This window comes from Rattus norvegicus, chromosome 1 (assembly GCF_036323735.1).
Source record: "Rattus norvegicus strain BN/NHsdMcwi chromosome 1, GRCr8, whole genome shotgun sequence".
Classification (NCBI taxonomy): Eukaryota; Metazoa; Chordata; class Mammalia; order Rodentia; family Muridae; genus Rattus; species Rattus norvegicus.
Window position 1 is genome coordinate 42,176,763 of NC_086019.1, and position 19,862 is coordinate 42,196,624.

The window sequence follows — 19,862 nt, forward strand, 5'->3', positions numbered from 1 at the left end:
GTGTGTCTGTCTGTGTCCTCTCTCTCTCTCTCTCTCTCTCTCTGTGTGTGTGTGTGTGTGTGTGTGTGTGTGTGTGTGTGTGTGTGTGTGTACACAGCTTGTGTGGAGGTCAGAAGAAAATGCTCAGGAGCTAGTTCTCTCTCTCCATCACGTGGGTTCCAGGGATCAAAATCAGACCATTCAGCTGGGCAGCAAGTATCTTTACCCACTAAGCCATCTTGCCAGCCCAAGCACTCAAACATCTTATTACTGGCATTTTTACTCTAGGTAAGAACATTATGTTTAAGTTTGTGGCCTTGGGCTATAATCAGAACCTCCCCAAGGGAGATCACCAGGTGTTAGGTAATTATGATGATATAAAGTCTTTAAGGAGTAAAGAAATTTTCATCTGAGCATAAACATTAATATAGCATCTATTTCACTGGGAGGGCAAAGAATGCCCCAAATCACTTATTAAAAATCCTATTGAACTTCAGACATAAAGATTATATTCAGATAAAAGACCTATATAATTCCAGAAAACAAAAACACCTTCACCCAGGTCAAATATCAAGGGGGAAAAATCCAAAATCCCTCCCTTCCTTTCTCTCCCCCTCCCCTCCCTCTCTCCCCTTCTCTGTGTGTGCATGTATGTGTACATATACATATATAATATGTATGTCTATACAATAGAGATGAGAATAACTCGTGGTTTTGCCAAGTTTGCTATCAGTTTTCCCAGTGTGGAGATCAGGCCCAGGGCCTTGCCAGTATGAGGCAAGCACTCTCTAAGGCTGAAGCCTGCCAGCTTAACTAGTCATTAGCAAAAAGGATCCAGCCTGGGAAGAATTACTTTACTCCCATACATTTCAAAACCTTTGCCTTAGGAAATATGCAAATCCTCGTTTGAGGTGCCTGTAGAGACCTGGCTGTGGGGCTTTGTGTTTCCAGTGTGGAATGAAGCATGTACTCGGGAAGATAGGCCAGTGGGGTTTACTTCCAAAGACAATTAAGTGCTGGTTGGAAATATGTATTTCTAGAGAGAGGGGCACTGTGATAATTTAATCCCCATTTATACGTCCAAGTGACTCATTACAGGCCATGCAAGGAACCCATCTTCTTACTGAATGATATCTGTGCTTTTTGTCATATTTGAAGTCTCAAGTGAAAACTGAGTTTTAACCCCCTAGGACAAAACATCCTGTGCAGGAAGAAAGAACTAACTTAAGGATTCTTGAGAAAGAACTTTATGAATTTTCATGATTTCTTTGAAGCCCTTCCATAATGACTGACTTCATTGTTCAAAGTTTCAGAGCAGAGAGCAGGAATTTCCCACTGTTTGCCATACTTCAGGATCCCAACAGGCTTCAAAATAATTAGCATTGCAGGGTTTCAGCACCAGATCCGGACAGACACGTCGTACAGTTTCTCCTTCGTCAGTAGCATTTCAGTTGTTTTTGTTCTGATTTTAAGTTCTGGGTAATGCAGTTGGTTGAAGCTGGTCCTAAGAACTTGGCAAGGAACCAGCTGTCCAGAGAAAGGTCAAGCTCATTGGGTGGGGATGGGGGTGGGTGGCACAGCTGAGTGCTGAGCTCCCTCCACTTCCTCCTTACAGACACCTTGATTTTGTGAAGATGCTCACCTCTTGGCTATCGCTTCTTGGATTTAAGATAGTCAGACTACAAGGCTCTGTCTCCAGGAAATATGTTTCCTTTATTTCTGATAGGTTCTAGGTTTGAAGAAAAATTCAACATAATGCGCACTTGGTCTATTCTTTCTCTGAAGATCTGATCTTTTAGTTTGAATCCCTTCTGGCAAGAGGAGTTCTAGGCCTACCTCAGCCACTAACCATATTGTGTAAAGCCCTCTATATGATCTTTGGTTTGTACTTTTCCAGGTCCGATGATGTCCTCCCAATGAGCTGCTGGCATGGAACTCTGGGAAAATCCCCTCACATTCTTGCTGGAAAACCCCACATAGGGGAACAAAACACCTGAGAACGTGGGTAGAACAGAAGTGCCAGCAGGTGATGCAGGGCCCTACCTACTGGCTGCTTCTTCATTTTTCTATCTTCCAGTGGAGAATCCCACCTAGACATTCTCTCCACTGTAGAAAATGCTCAGAGGAAGCTCACCTGAGGCTTTCTTTTCCTCTGAGAGCTTCAGGGAACCTTCACCAGCTTGTTTTTTAACAGCCTTAAACATTAGTTATTTCCCTCTGAATGCCTTTGTGGTTTCTTTCCGTTATCTGAATAGAAATGAGTTGTTATGTACAACAGGAGTATGTTAGTGTCTCCCTGTAATTTTACACACACACACACACACACACACACACACACACACACACACACTCTCTCTCTCCTTTCTGTTTATAATTCCCCATCCCACCTCTTAGCCCTAAACGTTATAAGCTCATTCATTCGTAATTCTATTTGGTTGTATGATGTTTTTCAAGTAAGCAGCCAATGCAGCTGCCTTCCTGGGGGAGGGGGGCGAGGTTGTTCAGAAAGGGCCCTGGGAGCAAAGCTGAATGAGCTGGGAACACAACAAGACATTTTAAGTTCAGCAAAAGTGAAAATGCTCCAGATCTTGGTGGCTTTAGCCCCTCATCCTCTGGGCTGTGCAAGCCTTCAGTGTCCAGCTTAGGGTGAAACAGGAGCTTGGAAAGAAAAAAAAGAAAAAGAAAAAAAAAAAAACACTGGAATAATTTTTCAGGCGCGGTGATTGCCTGATTGCACAAGCATCACCTCATCAATTTTCTTTCCAATCCGACAGAGGAAGTGGCATCTGTGGTGGTCATGGCGTGAATAGGAATGTGTGTTAGGAGCAGCGGGGTGGGGCCGAAGGAGAGGGGAGGAGACACTACCAGCCATCCTGGGAGAGCCAAGATGAGAGGATCCCACAGCGCGGTCATTTCCCACGACCTTTACCTGGTGGGACAGAGCTGATCCAGACTGAGGGAGTCGACAGATTTCGTGCGCCCCAAGGTTGCTCGAGAAGCACAGTTCGCGTCTGCAGGGCAAGTGACGCGGACGCCCGCCTAGAGGACCGACTGCCCCTGCCACCCAGACGATCCACGCCAATCTTCTCCCTGGACTACACAGCCCCTCGCCGGCCTGTTCCCGGGCACAGATTCTCCACCTCGGACGACTTCCAAGCCTAGGGCGGTCTCTGGGGCTGGAGCATCGGGGTCCTTGGAGGCGTCTTTAAGGCTTTGGTCTCCGCCCTCCTCCCTTCTGCCTCCTCCCTCCTCTAGGATCCAGTGGCTAGGAGCGCGGAGCAGGTGCGGGCCGTCGTATGCAGCTGCCCGGGCCGCGGAGGTAGTGGCGCGGGGCGCTCGCCTGCCCCTTCTCCGGGCCACTCTCAGGGCTCCGGCGCTCGGGGACATGTCGGTGGTGACCGGCGGCGGTGAGGCGGCCGGCGGGACAAGCGGAGGCGGCGCGCGAGTCTTCTTCCAGAGTCCTCGCGGGGGCACCGGCGGCAGCCGGGAATCCAGCAGCCACTCCGGCTCCTCAAGGGAGGATTCGGCGCCGGTGGCCACAGTGGCAGCCGCTGGGCAAGTGCAACAGCAACAGCGCCGCCACCAGCAGGGAAAAGTGACAGTGAAATATGACCGTAAGGAGCTTCGGAAGCGGTTGGTGCTGGAAGAATGGATCGTGGAGCAACTGGGTCAGCTGTATGGCTGCGAGGTACCTGAACACTGGCCGGGAGGGTCAAGACCTCTTCTGCCCCTTTGTGCCCACCCGGGAATTTTCCGTGGCTCTGGGTCCGAAGTGCGCGCCTCAGCTCCTGGGGACCGAGCCCCGGGAGCGTGTTGCTGCTTGATTTCTCTCCCCGGGGTGCCCGCTGGCGCCAGGGCGCAGCCTTTGGGACACCCGCTGCCTGGATTCAGCTACCTGGTGCCAGGAGAGCTGTGGGATCCATTGATGGGTAGGAAGAGGATTAGGTCCTTAGAAGCTCGGTGCTTTCCTCGGTGTTTCCGGAGCTTGTCTGTACAGCTCTAACAACACCGAGTGGAACTAACCTTGGGTGGCTCGCTTTGCCTGCGCCCTAGTAGAGGCTGGGGAAAGGAGAGGGCTTATTGAGTGCCCGCCCAAATTTCTGTAGCTAGGAAGAAGGAAGGAGTGGAGACTGGGGATCTCAGACTCTCCCTTAGCTCCTTAAATTGTACATCATAACCATGAGACGTGAGACCAGCACTCCCTCTTTTTCATCCCCCTTCGATGTGAGTCCTCAAGAGTCTTCCCCAAGAGGCACACATTGGGCTTTGTGGCAGCTTCCTTTCTTTCCCAAGCTCTGTTACTCCCACCGACCGGCACCCAGGAAAGCGTCCAAGAGTGTCTAGGCAGATGATACACACAGTACCCCTCAGATTTGCCTGCCCAAGCTTCCGCTGCTCCAACGGCACACGGTTTCCTACAGTTCAGGGTCTGAAGTTTGGCACACATACTTGATGGAGGGAGAAAAATGACCAAGGTCAAATGATTTCCCAAGAGTCTTTAAAACCAGGGGTTCTCAATGAAGTGTTCTATTTCTGTTAGTGGAGAATGGTTTGGGAGGATGTAAGTGTGGAGAAGATTAATAATTAAGAATGCAGTTTCAAAGTTAAAGCTAGTTTTGTGTTCTTGCAACTATTGGGCTTTTGGGGGGAGGGAAGGGGAGGAGAAAGACAGATGAACTCGCTGGCTTTACCAATCCATGTAGGCTATTCTATCTTCATATATTTTATGGCCTATTGTGAATATCTCTTTTTTTTTAATTGGATATTTTTTGTTTGCATTTCAAATGTTATTCCCTTTCCTAATTTCCTGGACATAGCCTCCTATCCCATCCCCCTCCTTCTATAAGGGTGTCCCCCTCCCCAACCAACCCCCTCTTCCCACTCCCCCACATTCCCCTATACTGGAAGGGTGTCCAACCTTGGCAGAGCCAAGGGCTTGTCCTTCCATTGGTGTCCAACAAGGCCATCCTCTGCTACATATGCAGCTGGAGCCATGGGTATGTACAGTCTTTGGATGGTGGTTTAGTCCCTGGGAGCTCTGGCTGGTTGGAATTGTTGTTCTTATGGGGTTGCAAGCCCCTTCAGCTCTTTCAGTCCTTTGAGTATATATTGTCTTTAGCATTCATATTGTACAAGGCAACATGATACAAATACTGTTGTATTCTCCATGCTGACTATCGATGAATGGTTGTGACATAATGAAGCTTAATTATATAAGCAATAAGCTTGTAAAATATTTTTCTGGTCTAGCTCTCACAAAAAGTCCACTTAGCTGCATAAGTAAAAATTGGCAAAATTGAACATGGTCATGGAATTTGTTTTATTAGGAAGATATTGAAACTCTTTAAAGAAACAATGTGTTTGATTTATATGGAATTCCTGCCAGATGAATGAATGTGTTCAGTCATCCCTCTATAGAATATAATTAATTTTCTTTTATTTCCTGTTGGCTTTGGTAGTCCATTTTGGGTTTGAGAAGGTTTAAGTTACAAGAGAAACTATTGTTGACATTAACAATGCTTCATTAGAGGTACCCTGGGAAACCAGCAAGGGCTCTACCTGCTTAGCCTGACAACTTAGGCATTTTGCATAATCTGTAGAGTAGGTTGAGGGGGTTGGGAGTGGAACATTGAATGTCCACTGCATTGAACATGTAGTTTAGATCCACATTTCAAAGGGTAAATATGACCTTGAATCTTTTCCTTGTCTCTCCCCCTCCCTCCTTGGGCTTTTAGGCCTTTGACCATAACAAACAACTAGAGTGTTTGAATGGAGCTTTTGTGGTGAAATTATATAAGATATTCTGCATACATTGCAGTGTGTCAGTATTCCTCTTCTACTCTGTCAGCCAGAGGAGTGTTAACAATGAGTACTGTATAATGGCAACTTTGCTAACTAATAAAGAAATAGGTGGAGCACTAGACAGCCATGCAAGGCCTCTTCCCACCTATTTTTCCACTGAGGGGGCTCCAGTTTTAGTGGTAGCTTCTCTCTTCTGAGTATCTTTTCTTGCTCACCATTTCCAGTATCATCAACCTTTGGTTCATGACATGGGAAGGGCCTACTCTGCCTTATAGCTTTGAACCTAATAAATATGAAGACTGGAAAGTAGCCTTTTAATATTTAAAATTGGAAATTGGTTATACCTTTCAAATGTTTATCGACACAGCAAGCCAACTGGCTAGATAGCAAATTTCATACCAGCAGGAAGCCCGTGTTATCTGCTGAGTTGTGAGTTATAAAGAACATATACTTAATTTCAGAAGGACTTATACCAGACAGATCAGCAGTTAGATGAGCTGTCCTTCTGAGGATGGAAATTAATTTTCTTTTGTAGGGCACAAAAGAAGAAGAGAGAAAAAAAATGCACAGACCTGGCTGAGGTTTTTATGTAGAAATTTTCAGGGCCTGGTCAGTTAGTTTGACGAATATTGGAGTGGACATTTGGGGAGCCCTGGTTCCATCCTCGGTGCTTTTAGGCACTTGGCAAGCACCTATTCATTTCCCATTCACACCAATTCATTTCCTATTCACACCAATTCATTTCCTATTCACACCAAGTCTTTTCTGACTCACACCAATTCATTTCCTATTCACACCAATTCATTTCCTATTCACACCAATTCATTTCCTATTCACACCAAGTCATTTCTGACTCACACCAATTCATTTCCTATTCACACCAATTCATTTCCTATTCACACAAATTCATTTCCTATTCACACCAAGTCATTTCCTATTCACACCAATTTGTTTCCTATTCACACCAATTCGTTTCCTATTCACACCAATTCATTTCCCACTGGCTCTTGCTGTCACTGTTTTACAAATAAGGAAACAAACTCAGAACAGACTAGGGGACTTGGCCCTGCTCACATAAGTGGAAGGGGATTGTTTGAGAGCAGTGTGATTCTAAGACCACCATGTAACTACTGGGTACATCTCTAACTCTGTATGGAGCAAAGGTTATGTCTCAATGTTGAAAACTCTATTTATTAATCTGATAGACTTGACTCTAAATGTGCTCCGTCCATCTGCTTTGATAACTATATCCCTATGATGAGTTGCAAGGATAAGGGTGAATTTTGAGTTCTCTTATGCCCAGAGCTTTGAGCTGGAAAGAACTTGAGAGAATCTTCTTCAAGTCCACTTTGGCCCAGTCCTACTTGGCCATAGGTATTCAACTCTATGTACTGCCAAGCTTTTTGTCCAATGTGTAGGTTCTGGGGTTCAGTTTTAATAGCAAGTGTCTTTCCCCACTTAGCAATCCTATCAGCCCATATTTAGGCTTTGTACACATCTCATTTTCTTTCTATGCCCATGTCTCTGGCTCATGTCCATCCAGAAGGAGCTTGTTCATTCTCTGGAAGCTTCTTGACAATCAATGAAGGAATTCTGGTCACACAGAAGATAAGCTAAATGTTGGAGGCCCATTTAGTTCCAGAAAGACTTCACACAAGTAACATGGCAGGAGCTGAGTCCAGGGGTATGACCATTAAATCCTGCAATGATTGGTATGTGTTTATTGCCCCCCTTTCTCTCTCCCTCTCCCCCTCTCAATCCCCCTCTTTTTAATCTTGTGGAAAATCTTGCACAGTGAAATTCTGAGTGAAGAATTTGATTGTAACAGAATTGTTAGGTTAAATCTGGATTCATATGTAAGGAATTCTGTTTTAAGGCATTTCTGTATCTTCCAAACTGCTTTTAAGGACATTTGAAATCTGGAATAATACTGTCTTCCCTGACAAGGGAGGCAAGATGGTTTACTGATAAATCATGTCATTTTCGTCCAACCTTGCCCCACCTTAAGGTAACATTTGTATTTCTGGTTTTGCAGTTTGGTTTGATTTAGAAATTAAGACCAGTTGCTAAGCACTTATTGAAATGGTGGGGAATGCTAGCCATGAACATTCTCATATGTTGGCTTGTCCTTTACATTTGAAGTCCTTTTGCTTTAAGTGATTGTCTGAGCTATTGTCCCCTCCAATGCTGATACTCCAGGCAAATGCAGCCATGTCAGCTCCTACCTGGGCATCTGGGATTTAAAATCAGGTCTTCATGCTTTCTGATCAAGTGATCTTATTCACTGCTGCCAAGTCTTCATTATTTGAGTTGACTGACTGACCTGTGATGATTAGTATTTCAGGATCATACTATAAGTTTTACTTAATTTATTATTGCTATTAAGATGTGTGTGTGTGTGTGTGTGTGTGTGTGTGTGTGTGTGTGTGTGTGTGGGTGTGTGGGTGAGAGAGAGAGAGAGAGAGAGAGAGAGAGAGAGAGAGAGAGAGAACAGGTGACAGGTATACATGTGATACCCACATGAAAGTCAGTGAACAATTCGCAGGAGTCAGTTTTCTCCTTCCATCATGGGTTCTGGGAATCAAACTCTGGAGTCAGACTTGCACCCCAGCCCTTTTACCCAATGAGCCATCTTGCTGGCTCCATCCTACTATCTTTAAAAATTGAAAAATTACTATAATGGTATAGGCATGTTAAACCTACAAATTTAGCATGTTTCACTCTATCCTTCCCCTATTTGTGTAGGTCATGTGTGGCCTGTGGGGCACAGCTCTATCAGTGGATTGGATCTTATGTCCAAATGGGGCTTGTTATTTTCAGTGTAAGTCCTCATTTTTTGCATACAATCCTGATCACCAACACCAAATTAGCCTGTCTTATAGTTGGTGTCTTAGCTGGAAGATAGAGCTACTGTTTAGAACTCAGCTTGTGGGGCATGTGCTGAACCCTCACTTGCCCAGGTACTAAGGAATGGTCTTTACTGCTGTTCTTTTTATTCCTCATAAATGCAAGCTACACAGAGTACTAAGATGTAGGGATCTCTACAACCTTCACAGGCAGCAGAGAGATGGACCAAGGGAGGCAAGAGGGCAGTTTGGCTCAACATGACTCAGTAGCAAGTGGTGGTTCACACTCTGGGAGTCTGACTCCAGGTGATTTATTTCAGGCATATTTAGGCACAGCACAATTTGGTGAAAATTATTCTGATGATGACTGACTAAATCTCAAGCACATAACAAAACACACAAATATCCTTGAGGAACAAATTAAGCTAAATACAAGTCAGACGAGACTGCATCAAAACTCTGTAAAGCCTATAAAGATAGGTTCTATAGACTGACTAAGAAAAGCAGGTGTACAATTCACTGAGAAAACCAAACTTATGATAAGGGTCTGGAGAAGGGTGTGGTGTTGGCTCCAGTCACACAGATATCACACAGGTCATCAGGCTAGTAAGCATGTCTGTTTGTTGAGGAAGTTTAATCCAGCAACATGGCTGCTCTGGATCACATCCAGAGATTTTCTATGTCTGTGTGATCTGGCTTTAACATAGACATGCTCTAGATTATAGTATAATCTGGCTGGAATACAGACATACCCTTAAGAGGAACCAGCTGTGTTTGAAAGTGGCATCTAATTGAGAGGTAGACAAAGTGTTGAATCGGGGAAAGATTTGACAGAATGAGACAGAGTTCAGAGATAGGGCATACCTAACTCACACAAGAGCAGCACAGGAAAGAGTGGCTACTTAAGATCAGAAAGGGGAGGGTATGGTGTATAATAGGTGGTGGGTGGTGTGTGTGGCAGTTTTACAGGGACAGTTTTACAGAGACAGGTTACAAAAAGAACAAGCTAGGCACAAGTAAAGACAGAACCAGAAACAGAACCAGAAGGGTCCAGAGAATGGGAAGCAGCCAGAAGATTAGAACATATTGCCATAGTTAGTATGAGGCCAGGCAGAGCAATTCAGTCAGAAGCTGAGAGAAGCCATATTGAATCAGTCAGCTTGGAAGATTGAGAAGAGGCTAGTAATTTCTAGGCCTAGGGGTGGTTAGAACAGAGAAGGAAAGGTTCTGTGCTCAGCCAAGCTGATACAGCTCTCATCTCATCACTTTATCTGAGGAAATAAAAGCAACATTTATACCCACTCCAGCTTTCTCTGTGGAAAACAACTTTTCTATTCCTTCACTTAAAGGAGCAATCCTGTGTTCCTCAACTCCATGTGCTCAACAGTCCAGATTCCTCTCATGCAGTGTTCTCAACCTCCCTGATGCAGCAGTCCTTTAATACAGGTCCTCGGGTTGTGGTGGCTGCAACCACAAAATAATTTTACTGCTGTTATAAATTAATCATACTGTAAATATCTAATGTGTGGGATACCTATTATGTAACCACTACAAAAGTGTCATTCAGGGTCACAACCCACAGGTTGAGAACTGCTGCCCTATTGTGTGCCTGTGTACCCCCTACACTAAGAATAATTTACCAGGCAAGCAAGCAAAGCAAAAGAAACCAAAACAAGCCATTGTAGATAAAAGAATTCTGAATTGCCAAAGTAACTAAAGAAAACTACACTCGATAGTGATAGTTAATATTGGTAGTCTGCAAAGATTTATAGTTATCCAAGAGACAAACTCGTGGGAGTGTCTGTGAGGGTATTTCCAGAGAGATTTAACTGATGGTGGGAAGGTTCACTCTGAACCCGGGCATCTGGGGTACTGGGCTGAATAAAAAAAGAAGAAAGCAAGAGGAATATCAGCCTTTATCTTCCTCTACTTCTAACTAGAGAAGCCTTGAGACCTGTCACCGCCTATCCTTTCCACCATGCCTGTCTTTCCATAATGAACACACACACACACACACACACACACACACACACACACACACACACACACCAGTTAATCTTAAAATGCCTTTGTTAACTCAATGACTGGGCACTCCTAAACCTCCCCTGCCACCCCATGCATAATCAGATAGAGTGACCATTGGTCACTCCAACCTAGAACTCACATGGCTTTATCGACTGCCACCACTGACTGCTTCTTCTTCCCCAGTCCTCCTGATTCTCCCTGTGTCCTCCCTCAAAACTAAGTGCCCTGCCCTGTCCTCAGTCATCGGTCCCTGGTATCTTACATTCTTTTGCCCTCATGATTTTCCATTTGCAGATCCTTTTTGAGTCTTTTCTATAGGTCTGGCTGTGCAATGGTATCTCCTATGGCCTGTCTCCAGCCCCCACTCACCTCCTTCCCAGCATCTTCATTTGTATACAGTCTTTCTGGGTGATATGACTCTCCCTACTACTGCTGTCAGTTGATGTCCATCTGTTGACAACTTCTAATTCTGGCTTTTTAGCCTGAATTCCAGGCATCTGCCAGGAACTTTTCAATGGACATCTTCCCTAGATGGTCAAGAGAGGGTCATGGCTAGCTGTCTACAAGGGAGTTTCTTATTTTCCTCTTAGATCTGCTCAGTCTTCCTCAGTTTCCTCCATGTTCATAGTTGTTCCAGGAAAATGCCATGTAAGATCCTTATCTCTTGTCCCTCCCTACCTGGGCACACCCAGTAGTCCTGAAGTCTTGTTGTTGCTTAGATCCTTGGTGACTGGTTCTTGATTTCTCCCAGCTACTGCTACAGTCCAGCACTTTCTCATCTGCCTCTTGCTTTACAGCAAGGGCCACTCGTTTCCTTTAAATTACCAGTACCACTGCAACTGTTAGCACCCCTTGCCACAGCTATTTCTGTTACTACTACTACCACCACTAATTCAGGACTCAGGTGACTCATGTCTTTCATTTCTTAGTTCTCTCAATAAATAAGAATATGAATTGTGTGTGTGTGTGTGTGTGTGCACATGTGTACATGTGTGTATACACATGTGTATGTGTGTGGGTATCTGTGGGTTTCTGTGAGTGTGCGTGCACATGCATGCTTGTGCATATGTGTGCATGTGTGCACACATGTGTGTACATGCATGTGTGTGTGCATATGTGTGCATGTGAGTATCTGTGAGTGTGTGCACACATGTGTGGGTGCATATGTGTGCATGTTTGTGTATGTGTGTGCATACATATATATATATATGTGTGTGCATATGTGTGCATATGGGTGTCTATGTGAGTCTGAGTGTGTGCATGCATATGTGTGCACGTGTGGGCATGTGTGCATGTGTGTGTGCATGTGTGTGTGCATGTGTGCATACATGTGTGGGTGCATGTGTGTGTGCACGTGCATGTGTATGCATACGTGTGTGTGTGTGTGTGTCTGTGTGTGTGTGTGTGTGTGTGTGTGTTGGGAAGGGTATCGTCTTCATTCTTCATTTTATAGGGAAGAAACTGAGATCAGAAATGTCATTTGTCGGGCTGGAGAGATGGCTCAGTGGTTAAGAGCACCCGACTGCTCTTCCAGAGGTCACGAGTTCAATTCCCAGCAACCACATGGTGGCTCACAACCATCTGTAAAGAGTTCTGATGCCCTCTTCTGGTGTATCTGAAGACAGCTACAGTGTACTTATATATAATAAATAAATAAATCTTTAAAAAAAAATGTCATTTGTCCTTGTTCAAGGCTATACTAATTTCCAAGTTACATAGGCAGGATGCTGCCATTGGTCATGAAATCTGCATGTATGAAGTTCTTGCTTTATTTCCTATCCCTAAAGAGGAAGCAACGAAGCCAGGGTTCAGAGGGCTTGAATCATAGGCCCTGGTCAGAGGCCACAAGCTGTGGTCCTGGGGACCGACTTCCTTTATCTTCCTCTTCAGCCCCCCACCTCTCTGCCCTGGTGCTTCAGGGAAGCTAGACTGTTTTCTAGAATTCCAGTTGAATCTCTGTCTCCCTCTGTCCCGTGGTGTTTTGAGCATTCAAACCTAACAAGGCAATCCAGGGTGTGGGGGGCTCCCTATTAATTCCCCTGGAGTTGTCTACCCCCTGCTCCACACCTGACTGCTCTTCTCTATACAGGTCAGCAGGGGTTCCTTTGAGCAGAGTCACACATCCCCACTTTCTTCCTGTTATTTGTTGCTTTCACCTAGTTTCAAGTTGACACTAAAGATTTCTCCTCCTGGAAGCCACTGTATTCTGTTTTCCCAGCAGCTGACTGCCTCTCTAGGCGGTACTTTCTATCATCCTGTCTCTTGTCCTGCCATACCTTTGTGAAGGTGGACTCTTGTCCTGATTGTGGCTCCAGTCACTCACTATCCTGGCTGCTCCCAGGTTTCTCTTCTGTGAACTGACTGTTTCCTTGCCACTGATTCCTGGGGTGAAATTTTAACTTCTAAAATGATTGTATTTGGACGTGGAGCTTTGGGGAGAAGACCATGTTACAAAAGATCATGAGAGTACAGCCCCATTGATGGTCTTAGAGCTCCTATAGAGGGAGAAAGAACAGAGCTCTCTCCTTCTGCCCTCTTCTAGTTTTCCAATGCCTCTTCGCTGTGTCCCAGAAGAGGACTCTCAGCAAGAGGCTGACATTCTGACATCCTTGTCTTGACTTTTAGCTTCCAACGGTGTAAGAGTTTGTGTGATGGCTGTTGTTTAATCCTAGTCTGTGGCATTTTGTTGTAGTAGTCAGAACAGGCCCCACAGTGTCTCAAATCTGACAGTGGAGTGAGAAAGGTCAAAACTTGTGCTTCAAAGTGGCAGTGGCATTTCGGGGCTTACTGAAGTACGTGCCCTAAATTAGCTACATTGATACCATGTCGCTGTGCCTGCTTTGACACCTGCTCTTTCATTGTTGACTTGAAGTTATGGTCCCTTTTCATGGCTGTAAATTATGACTGTGTGTCCCTTTGAACCTGGAAGCTGACGGAAGTTGCCATGAATAAAGCACAGACACACAGGAGATGAAAGTCTTCAGAGGAGGCGATCACAGGTTACCATAATCTCCTCTGTCATTTGAAACTCTTGCTGTGCACAAGGACAAGATCTTTTTTTGTTTTGTTTTGTTTTGTTTTGTTTTTTACAAGGACAAGATCTTGTTGCACTTCAGTACTGATGCTTGCTTGCACTCTGACTGGGTGAGTGCCTCCCATCCACAAGTAAGATTCAGTGTGAGGGGCTTACTTAGGTCTCCATAAAGCAAGGAGTGAAAGCTCAGGTTGTGTCTCTGCTGAAAAGTTCAGGCTTATAAATCCTCACCATATCTTTCTTATTCAGTGTTGATGTTTTTCCGAGACTGTTCCAAGACCAGTGCATATTAGTCTCTAAAGCATTGTTTGTGATGGAAGGAGCCAAATGGCAAAATGGGGATTTTTGTTTTTGAAAAGGTCCCTTAGGGCAAATGTGGAATGAACTGTGGAGTGCAGGCATATTCCTAAATTTATTTATTCATTCATTTATTCATTCATTCCTTTTCCCATTTTTTCATTCAGCAGATACTTACATAGGACAAAGGCAGTGGAGGGGGGACAGGTAGGTTCATTGCTTGTTTTTTTTTTTCCAAGTGACCAAATTATCTGAGCAAAAAACAACCTAAAGAAGGGAGGCTTACAGTTTAAGGGATACAGCCCCTCATGGAGGAAAGGGATGACAGCAGATGACTCTGTGGTAGCAAGTGTATACAGTTAGAAAACCCCCACATCTTAGAACAGGAAGCAGAGAACACAAAGGAAGTGGAGACAGATATACACTTCAAAGGACACCCTTTGGTGACACACTTCCTCCAGTGAGGCTCTCCCTTCTAGAACCTTCCAAAACAGCTCCAGCGGCATGCCTGGAGCCAAACACTTAAGCACAGGAGTCTCTGAGAGACATTTTACATTCAAGCTACAAAGGGAAGGAAATGACTTCAGCCTTTTCAAACATGCTAGGGTTAAGGTTCGTTTGTCAAGAAATTCACAGAAGGAGGAAGGAATTTATGTGGTTTAAAGCATATGGCAGCAAGACCTATGTCTTCTTCCCCATGTGTCAATGAATTTATTAATATATTTATTCAGAGCACTGCATCTGTTGGAAACTTTTTCCTTTATCCTGAACCAGTTTTCAAGGGAGGATATGACAAATTCATTGAAGTTACAATGCAAATAACCTGAACTGACTTAATTATCTTTCACTTTACTGAGAAATGTCAGGTCTCAGGGAAGGGAAGGTGAGCTGTTAGCAGGTGAATTTTGGGGATGAGTGTACCAGGGGAGGAAGTGTTACTCACAGGCTGTAGCAATCTCCCTGGCCTCTCTGACATCAAGTCACACTTGTTCATTTCCCATGGTGCAGTAGGAAGGACCTTGGACACCTGAACTCTCTTCTAACCAGGTCGTTGTTTATCAGTTTGCACCTTTGGGAAATCATTTTTGCCACTGGGTTTTATTTTCAGGTTTTCTTTCCTCAGGTGAAAAAAAAAACAGTAAGGAAGGCCTGCACCAGCTCTGACCTTTAGAGATGGTACCAGGGGGCTGGATGTGCAGAAATCCTGATTTTGAGAGCATAGGAATGAGAAGTGGAGAGTCTTGGCAAACTAGTTCACCAAATGGTCAGTCAACTGAAGCACACTATACGGTGGAGGTGAAGTGAAGCTGTCCTGCCATGGGTGTGGTATGTGTGTGTGTGTGTGTGTGTGTGAGAGAGAGAGAGAGAGAGAGAGAGAGAGAGAGAGAGAGAGAGAGAGAGAGAGAGAGAGAGAGAGAGGCACACTTAAAGTCAATTTCATATACAGCGTCTCAGGTGCCATCCACCTTGTTGTGTGAGACAAGATCGTTCAATGGCCTGAAACTCAACTGTTAGAGAGGCCAGCTAGCCACTGAGTCTAGGGATGGCCCTGTTTCCACCTCCCTAATGCTGAGATTACAAACATACCCCCTCCCCAAAAAAACCCCACACATCTAGCTTTTTACAAGGGTCCTGGGGTTCAACCTCAGGTCCTTGTGATTGCATGGCAAACATTTTACATACTGAGTTTTCTCTCTGGACTCATCAAAAACAATTTAAGAATTATTTTTCTTTCTCCAAAAGCATCCTTCAACGGTCAACTTTTGAGTTAAATTTGAAATCTGCCAGCACAGATACTTAGCATCAACCCTGCTACTTTTATTTATTTATTCATTGTTTATTTAATTGTATTAACCTTTGTGAAGAGCTGGCATATTGGACTTAAGCAATTATAGCCATGTAACTTACAGTACTTGCTGTCAGAGGTGGCTTTCTCTGTATTCTTTGTCCTTTACCTGGTCAGCTCATGGTGAAGTAATGGTAGCATTTGTTTTAACTTCAAGAGAAGTTTGAGTTAAGATATAAAATGAGTACCAGAGAGAGAAAAAACACAAAAAAGCTCAAGAAATAAAAATTCAAAAGGTAAAATTCAGTTTGTTTGAATAAGATTATGAACAAATCCAGATTACGCAAATTAATGTGTGCTAGGGACCTTTATAGTTAGTCTCAAAATTAATACAACAGGATGATACAAAGGAATTAATAGTTTATTGTGGGTGGTTTTAGGGTGGTTTGAAAAAGAAGAACACCCATAGGCTCCTACATTTGAATGCTTGGTCACCATGGAGTGGCAGTATTAGGAGTTGTGGCCTTGTCAGAGTAGGAAGTATGCCACTGGGGAAGTGGGGAGCTTCGGGGTTTCAAATGCTCAATCCAAGTCCAGTGTCTCTCTTCCTGATGCTCCCAATGTAGATCTCTCAGCTTCTTCTGCAGCACCATGTCTGCCTGCATGCCACCATGCTTCCCACCATGATGATAATGGACTAAAACCTCTGACCCTGTAAGCCAGCACCAGTTAAATATTTTTCATTATAAGAGTTGCCTTGGTCATGTTGTCTCTTCACAGCAATAAAACCCTAACTGAGAGAGTTGTAATAGGATGTGGGAAGCAGAATTTGTTACTCTTACGATGTGAGTTTATTTCATATAATGATGGGATCCTAAAGCACCATTAGGTGGTGTTGCTCAGCCACCACAAAACTTGGGGATATAGCTAGTTACCCATTCTTAAGATGAGGAAGCTAAGCTCAGAAATTCTCCATGGCATATGCAAGCCTATTGGACCCTAGCTTCACTCTCAGGACCCCAGCCTCACTCTCAGGACTCTGATAAAGCTATGAATTCTAGCTTATGTGACTCTTCCACCAGGCATGTTATTCTGTTGTATGCCTGATACATTTCCCAAAGGGCTTTGTCTTGCTTGAACTATTGATGAGATTCTGTCATTTCTTAGATGAACCAACTTAGCAATTTCTCTAGGAAAAAAAATCCAAATCCATTTGCTTCTAAATATATGCCACAGTGAGAAAACTGCTTACATCTTCGATGTCCAGGTTTGCATGAACAGTTAGCAGTAGATCCCATGTGTTCCATCTACCCAGTCAGATCTAATTGCCTCTAGGCTCAGTCTGGTTTGTGGTAAAACACTACAAACTCACTTTTATTGTTATTGTTATTGTTATTGTTATTGTTGTGATTGCAGTGCTGGTAACCAAATCCAGGCCATTCCTTTGATCATATAAATATAAACATAAAATATAAAAATAAATATAAACGACACAAAACTTTTATATTCATAATAAACCTTAATAGCACTAGAGCTAGGCAGATATCAACCCCCATGATATTTTGTCTACTTCCCTGTCATTAACCCAGAAATATCATTTGCCAAGTTCTGTTTGGGTCACTGCTACTCTAATTGGCCAGCTCTCATAGCCATGTTCTCACAATCCATCTACCCCATGGTGTCTTCTCCTCTCTTCTCTCTTCTCGTGCGTGGTTTCTCTCCAGACTCCAAGCCCCAGGAACAGAAGCCCTGCCTACCTCTCTTCTGCCAAGCTATGGGCTGTAGGTATCTTATTCAACTGATAGTTTTATATAAGGAGCAAGGTTACATAGTATCATTGGTGTATGTGAGGATCTCCTTCTCTATGAGGCAACCAGATCTTGAGGGCAGTATTTAGCATTACAATAAATAGCAAGAGACCAAACCTCATCAACCACATGTTACCCATGTGCTTTACTACCAACTAGCCTCAGTTCCCTGGAAACTCACTGTGAGTAAGCCATAGGTTACAGTATGTATTTTGCCCTCCGGATCTGAAATTACAAGATGTTATCTTTTTTGTTTATTTGTTTATTTGTTTTTGTTTTTGTTTTTTTCCTTTTTGGTTCTTTTTTTTTTTTTTTTTCGGAGCTGGGGACCGAACCCAGGGCCTTGCGCTTCCTAGGTAAGCGCTCTACCACTGAGCTAAATCCCCAGCCCCACAAGATGTTATCTTTGATGAACAGAAGTACAGTAACTTTTTTTCTAAATAAAATGGGAAAACCCATTAACTTGCTTGCTTATATTAGTAAATACTCATATCTTCAACATCTGTGGCCAATGATCTCTTAATGTCCTTCTCTTACATTTTATATGTAAGTAGATGTAATTGTTATGGTCACTTCGTTTCTGCTTATATTAATTGAATTATATCTATTTAAAGCAAGGAGGTAAGGTGCAGGGTTTTCAGACTGGCAAAAAGAAAAAGAAAGATTTTCTGCCAAGTTCCCATGAGTGAATACTCTACAATTCTAATTAGTCTACTGAATTTTCTCATGTTTGCCTTGGGTGTGGCAGTTCTCTGGCAAGTCGAAAGAAAATGAGTCATTGATTTGGTGCTAGAACACGACTATGCTTGCTGCAATGAAAACACCCTACACACATCACAACTCCAAGAACAGCATGGAGTGTCTCTGGTAGACAAGCGCCTTTTGTTCAGCTAAAATACTCCGTTTCTTCATCAGACTCCAGGAGGCTTAGAATTTAATAATCTCCCACATTCTCATGCAGGAAGCAGTTGATGGGAACAGTTTATGTTTAGCATCTTCTTTTGGATAAACAAGCTATCACCTAATCTAAGCCTGAGACTCTGCAAGCAGTGCCTGGTCATACACCAATGCTCTGAAACACTCTCGTGTTCAACTTTGAGATGGATGAATGGTGGGCTGTAGCTGATGGGAGAATCTTCCCAAAGCTGAGTTAGTGCTTCCCTCTGCAACAGCAAGTGAGGAGCTGCTTTCTTGATGATACTGCATTGCAAACTGTGGAGGAAGACAGAGAGAGAGGTGGGGGAGGAGAAGGAAGGAAAGGGGAGGGAGGGAATGAGGGAGAGAGAAGAGAGAGAAGACACAGAGAGACAGACAGAGAGAGGTGGGAGGAGGGGGGAGGCAGAATAACCAAGATTCTTTGAATGGTGAGTCCCAAATTCTCATTTTGTCACTGCACAATGCCATTGCCACATGTCCAGCTGCACACCAGGAGTGCAAGGCTTGGGGGTGGGGACATGCTAAGATGGACCAGCCCACCCCCATCCACTTTCACTTCTTTTTTTTTTTTTTTTTTTTTTTTTTGGTTCTTTTTTTTCGGAGCTGGGGACCGAACCCAGGGCCTTGCGCTTCCTAGGTAAGCGCTCTACCACTGAGCTAAATCCCCAGCCCCTCACTTTCACTTCTTGAGGCTCTATAAATCCCTCTCCTTGACTTTCCCCTTTAAATGTTCTAGTCTTCCCATAGATTACTTTAAAAATAAAAATTCAAAACCTTCCCAAAAAAAGCCCAGGGCATATATGAAATCATTATTAGCAGCAAATATTGCTGATGAACATGACTAGTTCTTATTTTAATTTAAATATATATAAATCATGTATTGAAATTAAACATGTATTATTTGTCCAATGAGGGGGCAGAAGTTTATGAAGCCTTTTTGTGTTGTTTTGTTTTGAAATTTGGACCATTCACTGAGTTTATGAGTGTAGAGTAGTAATCAATATGTCAAAATAGAAAATCGTTATTGGTTTTCTTCAAGGAATTACATTCCCAAAACCAGTATATGTGTGAGTCATAAATGAGTTGGATGTTAGAAAAGATGCAGGATCAACATAAAAACATTAATAGTGTTTTTTAAAAGTGACCTCAAGGGTACTTTTAATTTTGTTTATGTTTTGTGCGATGAATATGTATTTCTTTTACAAGGGAAGAACCCTGAGGGTATTTTGTAACCCACACTTTTCAGTAGTCATGGGTTTAAAAAAAGCGTGCTTTACATCTATTCTCTGATACTGCAACAGAACAGAACAGTCGACGACTGGGACTTTGCAGACAGTAGAATGTCATTT

At 43.6% G+C, this 19,862-nt stretch overlaps 1 protein-coding gene across 2 annotated transcripts in view; it reads left to right on the forward strand.

Moving 5' to 3' along the window:
* Positions 1–1,214: 1,214 nt before the first annotated feature.
* The window catches only part of Ppp1r14c (protein phosphatase 1, regulatory (inhibitor) subunit 14c), a 180,678-nt gene continuing 162,030 nt past the window's right edge, over positions 1,215–19,862 (forward strand). Inside the window, exon 1 of one of the 2 annotated variants that reach the window (XM_063273005.1) lies at positions 1,215–3,667. In XM_063273005.1, coding sequence (XP_063129075.1) covers positions 3,365–3,667 — 303 coding nt within the window. In that variant the 5' untranslated portion in view covers positions 1,215–3,364. The remainder of the gene's footprint in view (positions 3,668–19,862) is intronic. The other variant, NM_133425.3, reaches the window with a different exon arrangement.